At 38.6% G+C, this 22,550-nt stretch overlaps 1 protein-coding gene across 6 annotated transcripts in view; it reads right to left on the bottom strand.

The window, feature by feature from the left end:
- The window catches only part of NRG1 (neuregulin 1), a 1,165,780-nt gene that overhangs the window by 8,350 nt on the left and 1,134,880 nt on the right, over positions 1–22,550 (bottom strand). For 2 of the 6 annotated variants that reach the window (XM_023737841.1, XM_004383387.2), the window contains exons 3-5: positions 13,378–13,436; positions 6,193–6,216; positions 1,660–1,762 (exon numbers count right to left, since the gene is read on the bottom strand). In XM_023737841.1, coding sequence (XP_023593609.1) covers positions 1,660–1,762; positions 6,193–6,216; positions 13,378–13,436 — 186 coding nt within the window. Of the gene's footprint in view, positions 1–1,659; positions 1,763–6,192; positions 6,217–13,156; positions 13,437–14,007; positions 14,076–22,550 lie in introns of those variants that run through there. The other 4 variants (XM_023737840.1, XM_012557571.2, XM_023737839.1 and 1 more) reach the window with 3 other exon arrangements.

Here is a 22,550-nt window from a genome sequence, read left to right as displayed (position 1 = left end):
TTTTTTTTAAATGGGATTCTTCCTGAAATTTAGCTGTACTGCTGAGGGCTAAGAAAAAAGAAGAAAACAAAAGAAGTCAAGTTGATATTTGGCTAAAATCCCAACTTTCCTAATAAATCCAGCTTTGCTTAAGTTTTACAGATGGTCGTTTGTCTTAGTTAATTTGTGCTGCAGAATCAATAAGGCTGATTTAATTTATAGTTCTGCATGTGAATCTCTTAAGAAAATGTAGTTTTGAAGCTGTGCCTTATACCTAGTTAGTATGCACAAGCACGTATAGTGTGTATATGGGTGAGGATATGTACATATTTTGCCAGACAGTTTTGGCACAATTGTAATATAATCTTACTCTACTCCCACTTTTTGTATAACTAGGTTATGAATATTGAAATAGTTAAGATTGGATCTACTTAGACTCATAAGGTTGAGGCTATGAAGGCTTAGCTCTACCACTTACACAATTCTGGCAATACACTAAATCATGGGTATTGAGAAAACACAATCCATGCCCTTGATTTTGTGGTATAAAAGCATATTGTGTTCATTGCTCAATACAACATTCAGATCATAATAATATTCCTTATAAGGGAGGATGGCAAGACTTTGTCTCATATACTTTGGACATGTTATTGGGGGAACCAGTCCCTGGAGAAGGACATCGTGTTTGGTAAAGTGGAGGGTCAGCGAAAAAGAGAAAACCCCTCCATAAGATGGCTTGACACACTGGCTGCCACAAGGGGCCCAAGCATAACAACAGTCATGAGGATGGCACAGTGTTTCGTTCTGTTGGACACGGGGTCTCTAGGAGTCGGAACCGACCAGACGGCACCTAACAACAACAGATGACTGTGTTGAAATCACTGATGAAATTATTATAGAAATAAAGAAATATTGGAAGAAAATATATGTTATGAAGCAAAAAAAGAAAAGGTTGTTAATTTAACAGTATTGAAACTTGGAGTAGAAGGTATACATCAGAGGAAAGTGAAGGGAATTTCTGTCATACAGTAATTGTATTTGTTAATACAGAGCAGATTTAAGAGATCCAACATAGTGAACATGAATCTATTTTAATGTCTTCTCTGTTATTCTTCCAAAGCATGTTTTGTTTGATTTTCCTCCCATGATTCCTTTTTCACATCTCACACTTTGAGAACTTTGGTACTGGTGACCTAATTAGACAGACTTGTAAAATAATCATGATAACTTTCAGAAACTGCATTTCGTAAGCCAAGTGTTTCCTTTATCTCCTAAGTGTCAGTGCAAATTGGACTTTTGCTCTGCAGCAATATGACAGAGTCACCCCTTGTGTCTATCCCTCTCCTCTCAGTGTGTGGGACTTACACCCACAAACACATGTGCACATACATGCTCCCATCTGAGACTGTCCGTTCAACCCTACCTTCACTCACGAGCAGTGGTCACTCATCAGAAATCTTCCAAACACTCACACAGATAGGCAGAGGTTTCTAATGTATGTGACGAGGAAAGGACCTTGAAATGGATTATTCAGAGAACAGGGGGAGAAGTCCCTTTGTCCCCCTCCCCCACCCCTTTTATTGACAAGCCTAGCTTGTGGAGCCTGGTTTCTGCAAAGCCTTTGCGTGTGATCCCTCTCTGTGCTAAGGAGAGCGGAAGGCATGGAGGAGAGAGGTTTACTTGGTTTTGCAGTAGGCCACCACACACATGATGCCAACCACAAGCAGAGCGATGCAGATGCCGGTGATGGTCAGCACTCTCTTCTGGTAAAGCTCCTCAGCTTCTGGAAAGGGATGAGAGCAGATGTCACCACAGGTCACTTACATACGCCAGGACTTAAAACTACAACAGTTGGCATGCTGCATGGCACTGTCCAAGTTTGTAACAGATACGCCACAATTCGTTATGTCTACACACGGCTCTAAAGTACAATATACTTTGCGCTCTACTTTGAGCACCAACAGCAAAGCCAGCTGGGGTCATTTACAATAAAAAAATATTGAACTATAAAATTACTTTAACCACAAGCTATAGATACAGAAGATGTGATACGAAACTAGCAAATCACAAACATTAATTATTAATGAAGACTTGCAGTTTTGTTTTTTTTTAAAAAATCTCTTGCAAAGACAACAGGAATCAACACCAACAAAGGAGCTGGGATAGCACCGCTGCGTCCCTCCCCTGCTCTCTCCTCCCTCCTCCCCCCTTTTTCTTTCCCAGCTATTTTATATCATCACTTTTCATTCCAGTGGTCTTTACAAAGAACCACATTTCTAACTAATTTTTAAAAATAAACTGAAAAATATTCACAAACATGAGCTTGGCTTGTAGTTAGCAACTAAATCGAGGCAGGAGCCCTATGATTTAACCACAAAATGAGAACATAAAGAAGCAACAGGACACTGAGTAACAGGGTACTGTATCAGAGAAAGCGATGGGTAAGATGTGTGCCGGGTAAGAAAGTCCTGGGCCAAAATGAAGACTTGTCCTTTGGAGAACAATTCTTATTACTTCACCAACTGTCCTCAGAGAAGCAATGTATCTGTATAAAGAAACCACTAGCAAAAATGATGTGTGATTTGGAATAGATTGCAGATTGCTGCGTTTGCCAACTTGGCAAATTAGCTAATGTAGGTTATCCTAAGGAAATGTGATGCTTAGAACTTTAACTAAAAACACTAGTGTACCCCAAATGCAATCAGAGTCTCTAATTTGTGAAATTTTTCAATTTGCAAATCAGCTTCTTTTGGGGATAACTTGATTATACCAAGGTAGGTCAGGTTCTCAACAAGATTTGGGGATTTCATGGTGAGCGGATCCCTCAGGACCTGAGTTTCCGACAAGTCTAATTAGACTTATTGGAAGACATTCACAAGTTCACTCGGAAGAGAACTCAACTGGTACATACAAACAGTGTGAACGATGTACTTGCCATTCTAATTAATAAGCTGGTCAAGAACTTGGGGGAATGTTGTAGAAATGAAGCTGTCTTATCCGGACATCAACATGGGCTCCTCAAGGAATATTTCCAATTTATATTCCCAGTCTCAGCCACTGCACCTTTGTCTCTATTGAGAGAGGGCAACTCAACTTTGTCTCTCTTGAGAGAGTTTTAATTTCTATGATACAGTGCACCTTATCGTTATTCAGAACATTTCCTACAAGCCGAGCCCATGGTAATCAAATTCCAGTTAACAGGTCAGGAACATCATCAAATCAAATTAATAGAGCACTGATTATTAACAGGAGGAGAAGGACAACAGAAGTCAGTGGGTAAAAGACTAGAACGTTGCATAGATTATACAAAAACAAACCAAAAAGGGTTGGAAGTGGAAAGGAAAAACAAACCAAGAGGACAGACAGACTGACAGAATGACAGAGTGAGTGAGGAAGTAAAGTACAAGGGAAAACAAGGTTAAAAGTTAAGGAGCCATCTGAAGTCCCTGGCACAGCATGCCTGATTCTAAGGGAGGAAAAATAAATAAATAAAAAGAAAACCAGAGGGAAGAAATGCTCGGGTGGGGGGAGAAAAGGTGGATGCAAAGTTGGAAGGGTGATCCCATACAGCATAACGCCTAATTTAGGCTAGCGGGCGTGTGGAAGCCACGATTAGAAAGCAAAGCAGCTGGTGAGATTGCGGTGAAGCAACGCACCAGGAAACATAGAGTCGGTGTCACATATTTACTGTTGGAAAAGTCAAACGAGGACACGACACCCGGTTGCTTCTATGTAAATTGCTTGTGTCTGCCCGCCCCCAGCCCCCCATAGCCACAGGATGGGGAATTAATTTTTATGAGGTGTTAATCTTTGAGCTGATGCCACTGGAGCCTCTTTGTTGATGTTGGCATTTGGATCAGGTTTATGGATGCCTCAGACGCAGAGGTCGCACCCCACCAGCCCTTCTCCACGGACCAAAGACCACAGAGAAGAGCGCCTTCGGCTGTGTTGAGTTGGCTAATAAACAGGAGTGGAAGCATCATTGCCTTGCTTTACTTTGTCCTCTTCTGCTTACTCTAGTTTTTCTTCTCTTAAAACTGTAAGGCCATGGTAGCACTTTTTCTCTGACACCGTAACATTCTGTCTTTAGAAATAGCTGGGAAATTGCTTCTGCAAACTATAAAAATGGGGACACGTGTAAGGGCTAAAGGGAAAAAAGGGCATCACGCCTACTCTCAGGGATGCTCCTGACAAGTTTTCTGTGGTTGTTGTTGGGTTTGTGAACAAACGGTGGATGATGGCTCACCCTTTCTTCCTATGTGATATAGGAACACATGCGTCTTCCAGTAAAATCAGTCATGGGATGGATTATTTCATGGAAATAAAAAGCTAGCTCAATAAAGGCCAATGGGTAACGCAAAACACTAAGGTGAACCAATTAAAGCCAAGGTCCACGGAATACAGATGGGGGATTGAGATTCTATATTTACGTCAGCATTTAGTGAATGCACTACTTTTGTCACCCAAATTTCTATTTGATTTTCCTATGATTTTATACAGAATATTAACGTGTTAATGTTAATGCAGTAAAGGAAGAATACTTGAAGAATATAAATGATGGATTCTTTTAACTCCCTTTTCCCCCTTATTATTATTATTATTCTTACTGTGACAGGGTGGACAGGGCAACAGTAAATTAGAGGCAGAAGTTAAAAAAGAAAAAAGAATCTGTCCAGTTGGTGGGTGGACCTTAGTGAGTGGAAATGCTTCTGAAAGTTTACTGTTTGGCTGGAGGTACTGCAGTGAATGAGATCCAGCACATTTTTCAGTCTGATCCAGCCATGCCCAGAGACAGGGCCCTTGTCTTTTTCAGTTCTAATTGACCTTTAAGGTCTGGTTTTCCTTAAGGAGGCAGTGTACTGGCTTAGTGGACCCAAAGCAATAAAGCAAGAGAAAGATGCTGTTAGGAATAAAGGGGAGGGATTTCTTCCTCTGTGCAAGGAAGGCCAATCATCTTCTCAGAAGTGGGACAATTTTCATCCCGATGGCATTAACCTCAACTTACAATTCTCCTAACATAGACCATGTGCCACCCTAGCGATGGTGGTTGTGTCCTCTTGTACTTCACACTCTTGGGAGATGTTCTCCGAGCGCTCACAAAGATTTGGAGTCGCTCCCCATCAAATTAAGAGTTTTCTCTGGGAATGTGTTTTGGAGGAGATGGGCCATTGAGTTTCCATCCCTGTAACTGCTAGAGCTTGCAACATCCTCCTCTGCCACTAGTTATAGAAGGGCTATTAGGTGTAGACTGGGACGTTGTCACCCAAAAGAAGGCAGCAGCTGCCGGTGCCGTGTGCACGAGGCCACAGAGACCAGCTGGATGGTGAGATGTCCTGTTACTCGGGACCCTGCTTTGTTGGCCCATGACCATGCTGCGGGCGTGAGTGCTGTATTCGGAGAAACCAGCTGGGGCAGAGCTTTCCCGGTCCTCTCCCGACTCTAGCCTTTTCTCCCCACTATTTAGGATGAAGGCCTTCCAAAGGAGCACCCCCATATATCAGAGGCTCATATGACATATTCTCTTTATGTTTACAGTGTGACCATTTCAATTTGATTGCTGGTCTGCATCATCTTAGTGACTCAAATTTAATTCCATTAGCACTAGAATTTCTACCTAAAATAGCACAAGGCCATCTTTCTTTCTGTTTTCTATTTCCTTGCTCATAAGATAATGACGTTGACTACAGTGGTACTTGAACATCTCCAGAAAATCAGGGTAATTCAAATTTGTGCATATGAAATTGTGTGGTAATGCAAGGGCTCTCTCTCCTACTATATTAAATACATGATTTTTTACTTTGTATGTCAAACGCCTATCAGTCTAAGATGTGGGGTGTTTAAGTGGATGCATGTAGAAGCTTCTTTTGTTCTCAGGTCCCTTGTTTGATTCCTTCTGTACCACTCCAACTTACCCCAAATTTAATATAACACCATGGCCAGATCCAACCAGTGGGTCAAGCAATGTGGGAGATATACGAATTTGCAGCAGGTGAGGTGAAGCTCGGGACTATAAAAGCTGCTGCTTGCTCGGTCACATTTCAGTAAACTAATCATAGATTGAAAGCAGAGAAATCATTGTTATAGCTGTATGACCCCTTCTAAAGAAAAAGGAAATTAGTTAGGAACTGAAAGATAAAGAGTAGGGAGGGAAAAAGATTTAAGCTCATAGGCTCTAAATTCTGCAGGCTAAAAGGAATGATGATTGGTCCATACCCATAAATTCAATCCCAAGATGCTCTGCCAATGCAGAAAGTTGACAAAAAAAAAAGAAAGAAAGGGAAAAGGTTTCAGAAAAGAGCAATACACTGCACTCCAAAACACATTACACACGACTATCATGGCTTTCTGTGCGTGCACATCAAACAGGACGCAGGGTAGGTGACTAACAGAGCAGTGCTCAGGTAGCTCCTTTGGGTCCACGTAGGGACCCTCTCTTTTTAAGAGGCCTGTCAACACCGGCACTCTGTGTCTTTATTAACCCTTAAAAGACCTGACCGAGGGGGAAGTTGTGTATCTGTGCTCTTCTTTACAGTACTTCATTGTTTGGGAATAGAAAGGCCGAACTGTGTAGTCAGAAAAGGCATTAGAGATAATTTCAATCCCCTCTTTGTAAAAGGCAGAAGCAAGGTTCTAGGGAGGTGAAATATTTAATCCAAAAACACACAGTGGCAGAGCCAGGAGTAGAAACCAAGAGAGTACCAATTTGGTCTGAAAAGTTTATCATGTTGACCTTATATTTTTCAGCCTTTTTGAGTAGTTTATTCTATTTTTTTTTGGTTGTTGTTGTTGCTTTGGCTACTTTTAGAAAATAAATCTTACTTCTCTCCTCCTAACCTTTCACTTTCTCCACCACTTACATATTTCACAGAAAGCAACAAACCGTTCTGACCAAAAAGCCAGCAAGGGGACTGGGACAAGGAACTGAGTTTGCTTCCTTTTTTTTTTTCCCATATAATTCCTGTGTGGCACAGGATAACGCTTTTTCAAACTGTAAAAAAAAGAAAAAAAGGAAAAGGGGCAGGGAGCAGATAATCTTCCTGAGGTCCTAAGTTAATTCTATTACTCCCTCAAATATCAGAGAGCAAATTAGGTAACAGGTCCACAGTGCTGAGCTTCTCTGAAGAAATCCTTTCACAGGATGCCCTACTGAGACCACCCCCCCACCACCTTGTTAGAGCACAGGCCAGAGGAAGAGGGTCTGCCCAGCAGAAGGTACTCAAAGGTGTGAGCCCATAGCCAGCAACTGGCCGACTTGGACTCCAGACTCCAGCTCTGCAGAACAGCAGAACTTGCAGGGGCTCAAAGGAGGAAATGGGGAAAATGGGGCAGAAGAAAATTAAAAAAAAATCTCCCAGAAACGATACTTTCCGTTCCTGACAAAAATTGTTAATCAAGTGCCATCACGTGAGACCCTTTGGGAGTTCACTTATCTTCTGCAAGTGCGGTGGAGAAGAGGCAGGTGGGAAGGAGGGAGCAACGGAATCAGAGCTCCAGAGGTCTCTATTTCCCTCCCTTAGTTGTGCACTTGAGAGATACCAGGAAGCTCAATAATATGAGGCAGCCATTTCTGAATTTTAAAAAAATGCGAGTCAGTGGTGTTTCTCTTACAAAAAACATCTGGAAATGGAAAAAAGTAACTCCTAAAGAGAGGGGACAAGTATAGAAGGTGAAGGTGCTGGGGTCGCCCTGGTTTCAGGTCCTGCCTCTGCCATTTACCTGTTCAGTGACTTGGGACAAGTTTATTTCTCACTGACAAAATGCTTATGATACTGACATATGTCTCACAGGTGACCCTGAGGAATAAAGGAGATGCTGTGGGAGAGGGATGTGCCTTCCAAAATCCCATGAATGATGTCGGCCAGCAGCAGGAGCTATACAGATGCATCTGGAGATCTACCTCGGGCTACTTGCTGCATTCAGGATTACTTATTCACTAATTTCATGGCCAGGAAAATTCTGAAGGGGTATATCCAAGAATACAGTCTTTAGAAACTTTCCACCCCTTCAGGAAATGAAGCTCCCAGATTAATAATAATAAAAAAAAAAAAACAATCAAATAGTAAATATAGTAACAATGGTAATGGGGGCACTACAAATGTATGGAACCCTGGTGGTGCAGTGATTAAGCACTGGGCTGCTAACCAAAAGGTCAGCAGTTCAAATCCACCAGCTGCTCCTTGGAAACCCGACTGGGCAGTTCTACTCTGGCCTATAGTGTCGTTGTAAGTCGGAATTGACTCGACAGCAATGGGTTGTTGTTGCTTATAAATCTGTACTTATACCTGAGAGTCCCTCTGTATCCCAGAGTACACAGGCAGAGACTCAATTTTTCATAAACTGAAAACCCAGTGTTGGTGGGTGGGGGGAGGGTTAACGGTAAGTTGGTTGCAAAAAGTTCACAGCAAAATAACTATTCAAATCCAAAATGAATTTCATTGCCTCAGGGCAACTTACAATTTGTCAGCTTGATTTTTTTTTTTTTTTTGGCCCTTTGCTTCCTTCCTATAAACTTTGGAAAATCAAGGTGAAAAAACTCATTTTCCGAGCAAGTTGATAATAAATTTCTTATATGTCCCCATGAGGGTGTAGTCCATTTTCCTCCTACCAGTCAGTAATATTTTAAGGGTTAACAGCAAGAGACAACTACAGAAACTCTTTCCAGAGAATCATTACTCCGTGCCTACGTGAACACTGCTGATGATCTGTGTTAGTTGCGTAGAAAGCTTGGTTAAGTCTCCAATAAAATTAGTGGCATGCCCATGCATACATATTACTGCATTTACAGTTTTATAGGTAAGTCTGTGGGCCTAACTATAATTTCATTTCATGGGAAGTCATTCATATCAGGCAGCTCCAATTTCAAATAATTCAATGGGAAATTGATACTTAAAATTAGCATCTCTTCTGGCCATAAGCCGTAACAAGGAAACAGGCAAGGAAACATGCATCAGTCATTCTAGACCTGGAGCCAATGCTGCTGTCATTTATTTGTACTATTGGTAGCTATACTTCTTTCATTGCGAGTCAAGAAAAGCAGAATCCACAAACACTTCATTTTATGAAGAGGTTATTCCTTTCTATCTGTTCTATTTAATCTAATGTTGGTGTAGGGCTCATTAAGTATCACATGCTTCCTATTGAACTTCTGCCTGGCTGCTACATTTTTCAAATTAAATTAATAATTCAAAACCACAAAGGTTACTGTAAACAATTTAGTTTCTTTTTCTACATGTGATTTCCTGCTGTGCACTAAGCAATATAAAAAATTAATTCAAATCTAAGAGTCTTCAGAAACTATTAAATATTGACTCACTAATCCTTTGCCTTAGGAATTTATAATTGTTTGGAGAAAAGTGATTAACCTGTAGGTTAATTTAAACTTTCCATTTCATTAGAAGACAAGCACAATGAAACAACTTTTTTTTTTTTTTTTTAAACCAAGATTATACATACATGGAGTTATGGCTTCTATTTAAGTATGAAGACATTCAGGATTTTATTCTTTAACATCTTGGGTCTGCTCTTGCAAATAATCTCAAAGACATATGTGTAGCCTTAACTTTCTGCACGTCTGTGGTTTCTACAGGAGTTCTATCAGTATCAGTTCTAAATGGGACCAAATTAGCACCTGATTTTTAATTTTAGACTTACCTTTACAAATGTAGATGGTTTTTTTTTCACATATGCCAATCCGTATTGCTACTGAGCCCTTTGAAAGGTAAGAGGTGATTTTCTCCTTACTCCCAAGTTTCCATGTGCACAGCATACAAGCACACGAACACACACACACACAGACACACACGCAGAGTAGAATCTCAGTTAGGGTTGGAATTTACGATGATTCTGTGTGGGTGGAGTGTGCCTTTATTCTACTGTCAGCAAGATAAATATGCTTAAGAAATAAACTAATAATTGCAACAGGTTTTTAAAGCATTTAGGAATCAGTACAAATAATTCATACACTAGTAACCTATGGTTCAAAACTACTTTTAAGGTTACCTACTTTGAGAATATACTTAAAAGTTTTAAAGTTGTACTCTTTAAAAATAGTCTACTATATAGTTTCTATTATATATTAATTTCTATATGACATACTTACTCCATACTGCTTATAACTATCTTAGCTGTGTATGCTTTTTTCTCTATAACTTGATTATGGATTATGGATTTCCTGCGCCCTACTGGCACAGTGGTTAAGAGTTATGGATGCCAACCGAAAGGTCAGCAGTTCAATCTATTAGCTGCTTCTTGGAAATCTTATGGGGCAGTTCTACTCTGTCTTACAGGGTTGCTATGAGTCGGAATTGACTCGACAGCAATGGGTTTATACACACACACACACACACACTGATGACCCTTATCCTTTCCACTAGGAATTCTGTGTCCAGATAGGTCAAATTTAAGGCTGACTAGCCTTGACAGTATTTTCCTAGAAACTACAGTTAATATGTTTTATTTCAGGACAAATTGCTGCCTTCAAGAAAGGCATATAAAATATACATTTGCTCCTTTCTTTCACATTTTAGATCAGTTTTTATAAATCAGTAAATGCCCCCACAGGCCATTCTACTCAGAATCATTGTATGAAATCCTAATAATGTAAGCTACGTGCTAATAAACATTTTACAATATTGTACGTTCTTTTAGAATATTTTTCTTCAACTGAAAACGTGGTTTGGTAAGTTTTAAAATGTTTCTCTTTGAAGCTGGGGGATATCTTTCCTTTGATATTTCTGTTTTCCAGACTTTCTGAATACAAGCAAACACTTAAATTTGAAAAACGGGCTCTGTGGCAACACTTTCTGTCCTTTTTTGTACCTTTAATTGCTATAGGGTCACTATGAGTCAAAATCGACTCGACGGCAGCAGGTTTAATTGCTACTTGAACATGAAGTTCTTAAGAGCAGCAATAATGTCCTTATTTTCCTGCCTTCTATGTGTGGCTACGGAAACCCTGGTGGCATAAGAGCTACAGCTGCTAACCAACGGCTGGCAGTTTGAATCCACCAGGAGCTCCTTGGAAACTCTATGGGGCAGTTCTACTCTGTCCTACAGGGTCGCTATGAGTCGGAATCAACTCGATGGCAACGTGTTTGTTTGTTTGTTTATTGGTATGTGTGGCCATGTAGATATAAAAATTGAGATGTTCAGACACAGAGGTTAGAAAACTGTGCACAAGACAGCTTTGGAAAGCAGTTTCTGACTGGAAGCCCTTTTCTTGATGCAGGGTATCATGGTCATGACCTATTTTGTTCACAAATGGGCTTCCCATCAATCGTGTTAAATCAGGTTAAATACAAACACTGCTTTCCTGGATGCTTCCCCAAAGTGTCATTTAAGGCTTAGTAAAGAATTTATTTAAGGAATCACACTCTGAAATTCAGAAATACATAGTGGTTATTTTTAAGTGATATCTTATGAAAGAGAAAATGGTCTAAAAGAGAAGTTGAGAATATTTTCTGGGGTTACTATTGCTAGGTCTAACTCCATTTCCATTCTGGAAAATACTCTGGTGTCAATGCTTTTCTCTATATAGTCTCCTGCGCTGTCTTCAATACTCAATGAAATTCTCCGTAACACCAAAAATCATTATAACTTAGAATTTTCAATAACTTCTCAAATATAATTCTATTGTATTTATATGGTCACAGAGCTTGGCTAAATCTATGTTACTGAATATGAGCACATCTCTACAAGGAATGGCTTTAAGGTGGTGAATAAAATTTCATTTTCCCTCCTCCTGTTTCCAGCTTCCATCTATCTTATCTACCTTTGAAAAATTAATTTAAAACCATGGAGAGAAAAATTATGTCTGCTAAAGGCATACTATTTAAATATTTGTGAAGAAAATGAAGATTGTCTTCGAAAATTTAACAATATTAATTTCACAACCGAAAATGGCCTATGACATAATCTTTGATATGCAGTCCACGTAAATAAAGTGCCAACTCACTAAATTAATGATTAAATACCGTGGGTCTAATTTCCCCATAATGCTTTATGGAATTTATTCTGATAACTCCTATGACTGTTAATATGAGTTCCAGAACCTTGTACTTTACCTGCATCTAGACAAGAGTAAATCTCTGATCCTTTTAGGGCTCCCAAGTGACCAGCTCATAGCGCTGTTTCTCATGTTATGTCAATTTAAAGTGCAATAATCTATGTAAAATATTTTTCATGGTGTGCCAACTGATCGTCTAAATTAGGGATTGGCAAACCATGGCTGTTGGCCAAATTCAGACTGCTGCCTGTTTTTGTAAATAAGGTTTTATTGTAACACAGCCATGTTCATCTATTTATGTATTGTCTATAGCTGTTTTCGTGCTGCAATGGCAGAGTAGTGTAGTTGTGACAAGAGACTGTATCACCTGCAAACCCTAAAATATTTACTATCTGACACTTTACAGAAAAAAATTTGCCAACTCTTGATCTAAATGAATAACTATATGGAATCTGTTTTGAATACAATGTTTTGAAATCTCCAGGATCAAAAGCTAATAATCCCAGTTCACAAGAAAAAAATATATCCTAGTTGTCCATGCAATTATGTAAAACCTGAATTGGGTGTTATAGGAATGATAGTTAGAACTTCAGGAAACCACAAAAGTCCATCAGAATTTCTCGGTTCTGCATTTTAAAATATACATATTCTAGAGTTGAACTGTTATATTTCAAAATAATAAATATTAAAAAAAAAATTTTTCCCTAAGGTTATCTTGAAAACCAACATAAAAAAATTCTTTGATTGTTTAAACTAGTCCTAAATTACCTGAATTACTCCCTAAGCAATATAAACGGAAGCCAAGATATCTCATTTGCTGTGAAATGTTTGTTTTTAATTTTCCTACTCAGTGCTTTTTAATACCTAAATGCAAACTGTTTGGTTAATGAAAAGAAACATCTGAACACTTTTTGTTATGTTTATTTGTTATAAACAACACATTCTGAACCAAAATTAACTTACCATCATTTCAGTTGTTATGGGTTGCAACTTAGCAACATCCTTTTCTGAATGTTGTCATTTTATAAAGAAGATGGACTGTTTAGTGGAATGATTTTATTTTACCAATAAAAGTGAGACTTTTAAAGGCCTTTATTGTCATTTCACTGCTTGATATTGACTATCATTTTTGTATCACATTATTCAATATCAATTTCAGAAACATCTGGAGCCCACACACCTATTAGTAACTCAGAGCCAACTAGTCACCAACAGAGGAAGTAATACAATTGCTTTTGTTAATGTTCTCATGCGACAGGCAGAGGCAGTCAATATTAGACCTGGTAAAACACATCTAGCTCTAGGTGAAATCTGAGGGGAGATGCGGCAACAAGAAAGCAGCACCAACTGAGCATGCTCCTATTCAGGCAGAGACAGAAAGGGAGTGGACGTACTGTAGAAGCTGGCCATTACGTAGTTTTGGCAGCGATCACCAGTAAACTCATTTGGGCACCTGAGAGAAGAAACAAAAAAACAATGGTAGAAAAAACAGAGAAAAAGAGAAGAGGTGAATATATGCTAGAAAGAAGCTCCTTCAGTGTCAACTGACTGAACTTGGTGAGTTCACCCTCAGGAACCGAATCTTTGTGCTAATCATGGCCTTTAGACTCTGGCATTTCCCCAAATGATTCAATTTCTGGACAAAATATAGTGCTTGGGTTTGTAGGACAGAAAAGTCCAAGTATTTCAAATGGCTGCTTTCCTTCAAAGGGAGCTACTTAAAATTAAATCTGATTTATTCATTCAGTTTTCCATGTGATAGCTTTGGTCAAAAATATTGAAAGAAAAAAAAAAATTTTGTGTTTTTTTTTTTTTGGTTGGCCTGCCAGTATCACTGGCCATCCTTTGAACAGTATGACCTTCAGACAGTCAAACATGGTCACACTGAATGGGTTTATGCCCTGAGTGGCGGAACCATGATTAGACAAAAGGAATCAGTTACAACTGAGCTGTAAAAGCACCAAGTGGTAGTGACTGTTGCTGCACTTTGGGAAGAAAGCAAATTTCAGATTATTTTAACATACTTTCTTGGTTTTGGACTTTCATGGGCACATTCTCAGTACATCTTGCTCCAGTGAATCCAGGTTGGCACCTAGAGGGCAAAAATGGGATAAGCAATAGAACGCTAAAGACACTGAACTTTCAGACTGGCAACTTTTTCCTCCTAGGGAATATGGAGACTCCTACAAATGACCTGGGTACTGAACAACAGAAAGAAAAAGAAAAGACAAACATTTAGAAAACCATGTCCCATGAAATCTGTGGGTTATAGATTTGTGTTCTTGTTTGATTCAGTCTTCAAAAGATCAGTTAACTGAAATTTAACTGAAGTGAGGTTGGCAAGTCAAATGAGGTGGCAAGGCACGGGCAGCTCGGTCATTCTCCCTTGGGTATTATCTTACTTGCCACCGAGCATTGACCCTTAGTACGTTAGCACAGCGGTTTCGATGAGAATTTATATAGTTCCATCCGTAATCTTTGTTAAATGACCTAAGCTTTTTCCTTTATATGTACCCAATTTTGTATGTATTGCGTAGGTATTTTTATGTAAGTTAAATGGTCAACTCCGGAAATGGTTAACACAATGAATCTACACTACAAGTCAAAACACTTTTATATTCTAATTACTGACAAGAAAAAGCTTCCCCTTTTTTTTTAATGCTGAAAGGCAGACAGTAGAAGCAGATTCTTATCAGTACAAATTTCACTTACCCCAGTTATCCCAAATCAAAGATTAACACATTTTTTAATTTAGAACAATAACTTTTCTGCTAGAGTATTTAACAGATGTCATTTTATATTTAAGGTAAAAACTATTTTAAAATTATTAGAAAAAAACTTACATTTTATTCACTCACATATATTTACATATCAAAACTCTAGAATGTTGATATTCTTTCGTCCTTCAGGTCATGCAATGGGGCTGTCCTTAAATATGGAAGTCCTTTATAATTGATCTCTTTGCTGCTATTACTCTATTAACTAAGCACTTGAGAATGGATTCATTCTATCCAGTATAATGTTCTAATAAATAGGGCCAGTAAATGCACATATGCAAAGCACCTTACACAATATATGCTTACTGATTTACACACAATCCTTTCTTCTCAAGAGTAAATAAACATCCACATATAAGAACAGGCACTATCGTTACAGCCTCAAACAGATATGAATATAACTATTCATTTTTAGTAATGTAGGGGTAATATCCTTTCATTTCCCTTCAAGCCAAACTCAGAACTAAAAAACTGTTGTCCAGTGATTTGGTATATATAATGCTCTTACTTCACGAAGAATGGCTTACAAGATAACATGCTAGTAGTTCCAGATTTTATGCCCTATGACTACTTGCATAAATTCACAGCATAATTATGATCATTAACAATATCAATAATCCTAATAACAAATATTTTATATTGATGTAGCCCTTCTGAACCCTTCAAAACACGTCTATAAATGAACCGGGTATTTCTGGTTAGACTACATTTGTTGCAGTGAACAGAAAAAAGATCTGTCTAAAGAGATGTGTGTATAGAACTATAACCTATGAGGTTGGACCATTTCTCATTAAAATGTCATTCTATATGCTTTGATTAAGAATGTCTTCACAGATATGTAAGAACAACACATGGAAACTTGTTTTCGATAAAACTCAGAAGACGTAATTTCTGAAGTAAATGGCTTTTTAGTTATTTTTTCTACTTCTGAAGCAGGACTATAAATCCATAGATACATACTGACATATACATAAGTAGGTAATTCCACAACTAAGGACATTTTATAATGATCTTTTTATCTTACCTGCTTGCATTCTTGATACATAAAAATTATCATATTGATCTCACAATAGTCCTCTTATTATTTTCTGTATACAAAGAACATGGAGTAAGATGTGTGAAAAGCATGCGTGTTGTGTGTGTGTGAGAGAGAGAGATGGGGGGGGCGGGGACAGATAAAATCAGCCATCTGAGGCAAGACAAGAAACGGCCTTATTTAAGGATCACGGAATTAACAAATAGCTCAAGAATGATAAGCCCTTTAAGAAAAGTAAAGCATTTATTTGTAAAATATCATTCAGGCATCTCAGATGCAAAATAGTGTGATTAGCCAGCACGGGGCAAGCAGGTAAATGCAGTAAAAAATCTTACCCACTCAATTTTCTAATGATTACAAACTTCTAACGAGATGTGTCCCAGAAAACGTGCATTACAGGACAGTGGTTTCTCGACACAGTAAGATCACACAGAATATTTCGTACGGTAACATTTATAACAAGTGGGGGTCACAAATCCTTTTTGGAACTATCAGCTCTATCTGAACCAGAACTATCCTTTCGCTAATGCTTATCTTCACTTGGGAAATGAATTTTCTTAGTGGAAAGCCATAGGGTGGTCCATGGACCAAGAGCATCAGCATTTCCTGGGAGCTTGTTAGCAGAAATGCAGAATTTGACGCCACTGTCCAGAACTAAGAATAAGAATCTGCAGTTTGACAAGATCCCCAAGAGACTTACATGTCCACTGAAATTTAAGATGTAAGAGACCCTGAACTCGAAAGACAGAAGGTAGGGTCCTCTTCTCCTGGCAGCAGACTATCTTGCCGGTTGGGCATGTGTCGGCCATTTAGCTTTCCTCGGCCTCAGTGTCTACCAGTGATAAAATGAAGGGATTTTACTAAATGATTTTCAAAAGTCTCTTTTACCATTAAAATTCTCTCAATCGATGCTCATCCTAACACGTGGAATTACTGGGAGTAAATTCGACATCATTTCTTCTGAATACACTACCAGTCAGGAATGACAGAACTCAAGGACTTTTAAAAATCACTTTGGAGAGAAGGGATTTTTAAGACAATCATGGGGGTAAATCGAAAAGATCTATTGCTCTGCAGCTTACGTGTTCCAGTGACAGCTGTCATTCTGTAACTGTTGTGGGTATCTAGAATTGCTGCCAAATCAGATGGAAGGAAGTGGAAGCTGACTGGAACAGTTTCTGCATAAGCAAATTGTACACTGCATTGACTGTGTAGAGAAGTCATATGCAAATGAAAAACCATTTGAGCTATAGGCTCTGATTAAATTCTATGGAGTGACTTCTAAAAGAACAGGAAAAATGTCTGGCTTCTGACATATTTCTATATTAGCATTTGCTGTTAAGGATGCCATCCAACCAATCACTTTCTGGGGAGATAAGAGTGTGTTAAATTTAATCTGATTTTAACAATATGCCTTGGGATGAGTCTGAGAAAATTCCAAGAATTTTATTTCTTAGAAAAATACAAGTGTTTGAATAATAATCAAGCACCTGTTGTTGCATCAAAAAAAAAAATACGTATCATTTGTTTCAATGAGATCAAAAGATGCGATTTTTCTGGGTTTTATCCTATTTATTCCAGCATCTGCTCTTAATGTGATGAACAATCTTTGTTTCACATTTGTTCTTAATGGGATGGAAACTCTTAAGCTTCACGAACAGTTCTGGCTGAGCTAGGGCATCACCTACTCCAACTAACCCTTTCCTGACAGCTACCTTTCCATCTTCCGACTTCCATGCCCTGAGCTAGGAGGTTATGATCCCCTCATCAGCTCTCTTATTGCTAACTGTCCTGACACCTTTCACTACACGTAGCTAACGGGCTCTGTTTCTGTATTTTTCCCTTTACTAGATTATAATGAGCTTGAGGACAGTGACTGTCATTTTGATCATTTTGTATCGCTAATGCCTAGCACAGTGCCTTACTCATAAAGGGCACTCACAGTGTGTGCGTTAAACTGAACAGAGATGGGATCAGACAGCAATGTTCAATAAAGAACTGTGCCAGAAGAGATTTTCCTACAGTCAATTGGTTTGCCAACTATAGGTCTATACTGAATTATTGTCTTTTATTTTAATAGTTTATAATAGAATCTCCTCTGTGGACTTCCAATTTTTTGTTTTGTTTTTTTAAATAGGAACTTCCAGAGCCCTCCTCACAGACCCTTCTTCCCTCAGATAAAAACTTTTTAACATTGTATCTGCAATTCTGAAAAGATTCTATTCTTCAAATGTCTATCACCTCGAGTTTAAATCTTGTTACTGAAATACCAGTTTACTGAGGATTCAAGACACCAGTACAGCCTACTAACCAACATTCCTGGCACAGCACCGATAAAATAAAACCTGTTCTTAGTAATAACCTTGATATACTATTAAAATCCTGATGAGTTTATTACATTATTAATCATGAATTCGGAACCCTAGTGGCACAGTGGTTAGCAGCGCGGCTGCTAACCAAAAGGTCGTCAGTCTGAATCCATCAGTTGCTCCTTAAAACCCTATCGGGCGGGGTTGAACTCTGTCCTATAGGGTTGCTGTGAGTCGGAATCGACAGCAACAGGTTTGGTTTTGGTTTAATTATGAATTCATGTATTTTGAGAATCGATTGACTGCTTGGTATATATTTTCACATTCTAACAGAATAAGTTACTTCCCTTCTACTTATGGAGTCTCTAGATACATTTGCAAATATTCACAGACTCCCAAGGAACTTCTGGTTATTTAGAGTTGGCTGATTTTGGCTAAGAGCTTGGCTGCTAACCGAAAGGTCAGCAGTTCAAATCCACCAGCCGCTCCTTGGAAACCCTAGGCGGCAGTTCTACTCTGTCCTATAGGGTCACTATGAGTCAGAATCGACTCTATGGCAATAAGTTTTTGTTTTAATTTTATAAACTATTTATAATTTACAGTCAATTTATAGACCATCCTTAGACCTGCCTTTTTTCCATTTCTTTTTTCTCGGTTCCATTAATTTTCATTAGGCCTTCCTTGTTCAGGCAAAACAAAGGGAGAAAAGGCTTACCTGATATTCTCTCTCTCTTTAGTCACAACTCCTAAGTAAAATATTTGGACAGTCATAAAATACCTGGACTAAAAAAGAAGAGTCCTTAATGCCTTTCTGCTCTTCCTCAACACTTCCTCAATAATTCTGAAATAATCTTTCTTGGTGTCTATGTTTACGTATCTTAAATAATAGAAATGTCAACACATATATATTGAGGAATATCAGTGGGCTTAAGTGATAGACATCAAGGCCTTTTGCTCTCACACTGTAAATTAGAGTTGGCAGCGTATACACTAGGGCATATGTTAGTTCAAATAGCACTGCTCTGTTTTTCTACAGTGTCATATTGCAAACACTGACTTTTCTCACCTTTTAGCCTGCTCGGCTTTCTTGTCAGAAATCGTCCACTCACTGCCTGATGTCTGCGGTATAGATTATTCTTTCCCAAATGTACTGTTACTATTCGTCTGCATTTTTCCAAGATGAACCTCATTCTGTTATCTACCTTTATGTGAAAATTTTTGAGGTTTGTGTATGTTTTTCTAATTTGTGTTTTAGTGTTCTTTTTGGCATCTGTCTTTGTCATCTAGTGCTATTATAACAGAAATACCACAAGTGGATGACTTTAACAAACAGAAATTTATCTTCTCACAGTTTAGGAGACTAGAAGTCTGAAATCAGAGCACCAGCTCTAGGGGAAGGCTTTCTCTCTCGGCTCTGGGGGAAGGTCCTTGTCTCTTCAGCTTCTGCTTCCTGCTTCCTTGGAGATCTCCATGCATCTTGGCATCTATCTTACCCCATCTCTGCTTGCTCACTTGTTTCATCTCTTTTATATCTCAAAAGAGACTGACTCAAGATACACCCTACACTAATCCTGCCTCCTTAACATAACAAAAGACAATTCATTCCCAAATGGGATTATAACCATAGGCACAGAAGTTAGGATTTACAACACATATTTTTTGGGGACATAATTCAACCCCTAACAGTATTATCTGCAAAAGGCATTTATTTCTTCAAGGGTATGCCCTGGTCTACAACATTAAGGAAAATATTAAACATAAGATGTTTCAATAATGTTTCCTTTGGATCTAACCCTGTATCTCCCATCACTATTCAGCTAGAACGTAGCATCCCTTTTCTTTTTTATCATAATCTTGGGGCCAACTTTCAAACCATAAGATAACAGTATATACATATAGTGACCACTCTGGACTTAGGGGTAAATGTTGAGAAAAAAACCCATCTCAGTTGTCCTTGCTCTCAAATGCTGTTTCTCAATGTCTAGGATATGCAATCCCAATAGTGAGGGTGGCAATGTTTATGGATTAACCCCTCCTTGTTTGAACCTTGGTGCCCTTCCTACGACTCTGTTTGCACAGCTTGTTCTGAAAAGCTCATCTGCAGACTCAAGCCCTCGTCATTGTTTATTCTACATGATGTATCCTCAAGTTTGGGGGTCAAACCATTTAATCGGATATGGGATCTATCTACATCCCATACATCTCCACGTCATTCTGACACAATGACATATGGACTGCTAACTTGTGGTTTGCTCTTCCTCTCTGGAGGATGCCCTTCTTGTATCATCAAACAGCTTAAAGACTCAGACAAGATTTTTGGTTCTGCCTACTTCAGCCACTTCATTTTATGATACAACATCTAAATATTCACATTTTATTTAAATCATTTAATACCAATTAAAATTGTACATTTTATTCTAATAGAGTATGTACTTCTCCAGGTGATGGCTACTGCATCCACTTCTTTTCACAGGCCATCTGCTTCAACACTCGTTTAGGTCACCCATTGTACATTTCCTTGGCTTCCTAAATATCCTTTGTAGCACTTGGCACGCCTATAATTTTATAATTAAATCAGTTACTTGAAATACGTTTCTTATTCATAATAGCCCACGGACTCCATGAGGGCGGAGGCCTGCCTGTTTTTGTTCACCACTTCATCCCCACTGCTACCACACAGCCTGGCTTGTAGAAGGAGCTCAACAATCTATGTGGCTAGCTAGCTGCTTTTATGAGAAAAAAAGACACAAGCTATTCAGAAAATTCAGTCAGTGCACCTGATGTTAGGCAGAACTGCATCTAAATTGGTTCCTTTGAAGACAAAAGGATTTCCTTCCATGTAATTTGGTGAGTCAAAGTCAAAATGAATTTATAAATACCTATAAGCACATAGCAGGGAGACCTCGCATGGTGCAAATAGTTGATGTGTGCGGCTGCTAACTGAAGGGCTGGAGGTTCAAGTCTAACCAGAGGTGCCTCAGAAGAAAGGCCCTACGATCTATTTCTGAAAAATTCAGTCACTGAAAACCCTACGGGGCACAGTTCTACTCTAACACACGAGGTCACCATGAGTTGGAATTGATTCGACGTCATCTGGTTTTTAAGCATATATAGCAAGAGTCTAGGCAAAGGAGGAACACAGAACACAGAAGAAGTAGAAGACAGGGTCCTCTGAAGAGCCGAGTATCTAGATCTAAGCCACAAAAGTTCACCCACTCACTCTCACAAATGCTGTCTATGTCTGTTAGATGCTTAAGTGTTCAAGTACAGAGAATTGCTACAAGCTAATACAACACCAGTTCTGAAGAAAGAACCCTTTCATGGCAGGAGTTGGGATGAAGTTAGCAGTCTATTCTTATGGACTAGAAGTTCTAAGCCAATATATATCCTTTTTATTATTCCCAATTTTTCTTTCTACAGCCATGATGTTAAGGCTGCAGGATACAACTCTGAGTATGAGCCACGATGCCCCTGTTTAATTATGTTAATCCAGCTATTAATTCTATAAATGTCACCATCATTATTATGCCAGGATCCGATAAACATTAATCTTTGCTAGTGTCTTTGTCTTTCTCTCCTCTATACAACCATTAATTTCTCTAGCCTTTATGGAAGTCTCTGTTTCCTGAACATCTGCTATGTTCATGGGGTCACTCTCCTGCTCGAGAAATTACTTTGATTCCCTATTTTCAATGACAATGGTCTGAAGTCTTCTGCATGGACTTCAGAGCTCATAGATTGGCTCCAGTGTCTATCTTAGGGTTTGATTTTTTTTTTTTTTTTAATTGCTAGGATAGAGTTGCTGACCTAGGCATACAAGTCACTGTCTCTTGCAGAAAGTATTACAGAAACCACAATGCCTTCCTGGTACATGAGAACGACTCAATAATTGATGGCTATGTTTATATAAAATCCTCTCCAACTTATTCCAGCTTATTCTTTTCTTTCCCTTTTCCATTTGAAATATATTCACTCTATTGATCTACTGTTTTAGCTATTTCTTTCTCCTAAACAGACTAAGTTCCTAAGGACCAGACGCCATGCCTTGTATTTTCTCTCTGTGTCCAAAAATGTCTAGCATGATGTAGTTAACCTATAAACAGATACTAACTAATATTCCATCTACTGAGTTTAATCTATTATTACATGTTTGTTGTGACTTTATCTCTGATGGTTATATGTTTTTAATAACTGATTCCCATAATAATGCATAAAATATGGGACTTTACATATGCTACATGGATTCACAAAAATTAATTATATAAAATCACACAGGTCAGTGTTTGAAGGCACCTATCTTATTCCTAAATTTGGTTTCTTTGTTTTTTGCACATCAGGAAGCCAATATTCAGAGATATAAAATCATCGGTCAAACCCCAAGTTATAAAGCTAGCCGGTGGCCCCACCAAATCAAATAAAAACTGCTAGTGTTCCATAAAATGAAG

Source organism: Trichechus manatus, unplaced genomic scaffold (assembly GCF_000243295.1).
Source record: "Trichechus manatus latirostris isolate Lorelei unplaced genomic scaffold, TriManLat1.0 scaffold00109, whole genome shotgun sequence".
In the NCBI taxonomy this organism is placed as follows: Eukaryota; Metazoa; Chordata; class Mammalia; order Sirenia; family Trichechidae; genus Trichechus; species Trichechus manatus.
Note: the sequence above shows the minus strand (reverse complement) of the source record. Positions and strands in the feature narration are given on the sequence as shown.